The 1617-nt window shown below is 66.7% G+C and overlaps 1 protein-coding gene across 1 annotated transcript in view; it reads right to left on the bottom strand.

Moving 5' to 3' along the window:
- The window catches only part of LOC112409286 (inverted formin-2-like), an 8329-nt gene that overhangs the window by 3468 nt on the left and 3244 nt on the right, over positions 1-1617 (bottom strand). Inside the window, exons 7-8 of the mRNA XM_024759294.1 lie at positions 1404-1544; positions 155-784 (exon numbers count right to left, since the gene is read on the bottom strand). Coding sequence (XP_024615062.1) covers positions 155-784; positions 1404-1544 — 771 coding nt within the window. The remainder of the gene's footprint in view (positions 1-154; positions 785-1403; positions 1545-1617) is intronic.

Raw genomic sequence — 1617 nt, 5'->3', positions numbered from 1 at the left:
GAGGGGTGGCAGCGGCCGGCCGCAAGGGGAGCTCCAGGGTCCTGGCGTGTGACGAATGAGCTACAATCACACGCCAATGCCCAGAGCCCTGCCGACTCGCCTGCCTGGTACTCCTGCTCGGGGTACAAGGAGGGAGGGGGGAGCCCCAAGTTACCTTCCTGGCTCCTGGAGGGGCGCTTCTTCCTTCGCTTGCCTGTGCCCTTTGACGTCCGGCCCTGGGCCCTGGGGAGGGCACCAGACCCTGATGAGTCAGTCACGGCATCCTCGGAGAAGGACCTGTCCAGGGAGGTGTCCAGAGCGGAGTCCGGGGCTGTGTGCTCATCATCTTCGTCTCCGTCCCCGCCACGGCCTGCTGCAGGGAGGCCAGCACCGTGGCCGCGGGCAGCTGCATCCCCTGTGCCCTCGCCTGTGGTGTCAGCCTCGGCCTGGCAGGCGCCCGGAGGGGCCGTGGGTTCCTCGGTGTCTTGGCTCAAACCCGTTGCTTCGGAGGGCTTGTCACTGGAGAAGTTGAGCGGCTTCAGGGCCTGAGTGCCTCCCAGCACCAATGAGGGCCGGGGGCCCAGAGGGTCGTCGGTGGCCAGGACATCACTGGCATCCATGTACCAGGAAGAACGCCTCTCCAGGGACCCAGGACCACCCTTGTCTGATGAGTCTCCAGCGGGCTGGGGGCTGCTGGGGGCGGCATCCGCGAGACCCCAGCCGCGGGGCTCCTTGGCCGCTGCAGCGTCGAGACCAGGCTCTGATGTGGGGAGGCTGGTGCCTCCCACAGGATCCCTGGTGGCCGCTGTGGATGGAGTACCCATCAGTGGAGGGCAGGGGCCCCTCAGTGATCCCAATCCCTAGAGCCTGCCCAAGTCGAATACCACCCACCCTGCAAAGCCCCCTCCCCGGGAAGCTTTTCCTGGTGGCCGAGTGTGGGTTCCCACAGGGCAGGCCCAGGCCTTGATGTCCACGGTCTGTCCACAGTGGGGGAGAGCAGGGGACGCTGGGCCCCGAGATGATGGCACATCGTCACCCCTGCCCCCAGAGTCCCCAAGGAGCCCAAGGCAGCCTTCTCAGGAGTGGAAAGTCCCACCCCAGGGCCTCATGCCTGCCTCCTCCACCACCACAGAGCCCCTCTGAGCCCCAGGGCATCTGTCAGAGGGCCCAATGGCCCGACTCCTCTGCCGGCCTGGGGGCTGGACGGGCGGCCGTCACACCAGCCGGGGAGCCCTCTTGCAGCAGAGACATGTGGAAGCATTGTGGGGGTGAGCTAGCCCTTAGAGCAGCAAGGAAGAGGAGTAGGCTCTCCTGTGAAATCAAGGAGGGCTTCTTGGAGGAAGGGAGGCGCCAGGCTGCAAGGATGGCATAGCGCGGGGGTGGCGGGAAGCAAGTGGTGACAGGGAGGCGGGGGAGGGTCTCACCAGGTGCCTTGTTCCTCGGGGGGTCTGCGGCCGTGTCTCCTCGGCCACGGGCCGTCTTGCGCAGCTGGAAGCCCTTCCTGATGTCAGCCAGCAAGGCGTCGATGACACACACCTCCTCCTGCTTCCCGCCTCCCTGCCTGACTGAGAAGCCCAGAGACGCGGCTCAGAGGGTCCCTGGAGCCCACCCGGGGAATCGCCCCAGAGGAGGGGATGT

This window comes from Neophocaena asiaeorientalis, unplaced genomic scaffold, assembly GCF_003031525.2.
Source record: "Neophocaena asiaeorientalis asiaeorientalis breed wild unplaced genomic scaffold, Neophocaena_asiaeorientalis_V1.1 scaffold476, whole genome shotgun sequence".
NCBI classification, from domain to species: domain Eukaryota; kingdom Metazoa; phylum Chordata; class Mammalia; order Artiodactyla; family Phocoenidae; genus Neophocaena; species Neophocaena asiaeorientalis.
The sequence above is the reverse complement of the archived record's forward strand: the minus strand, read 5'-3'. Positions and strand labels throughout refer to the sequence as shown.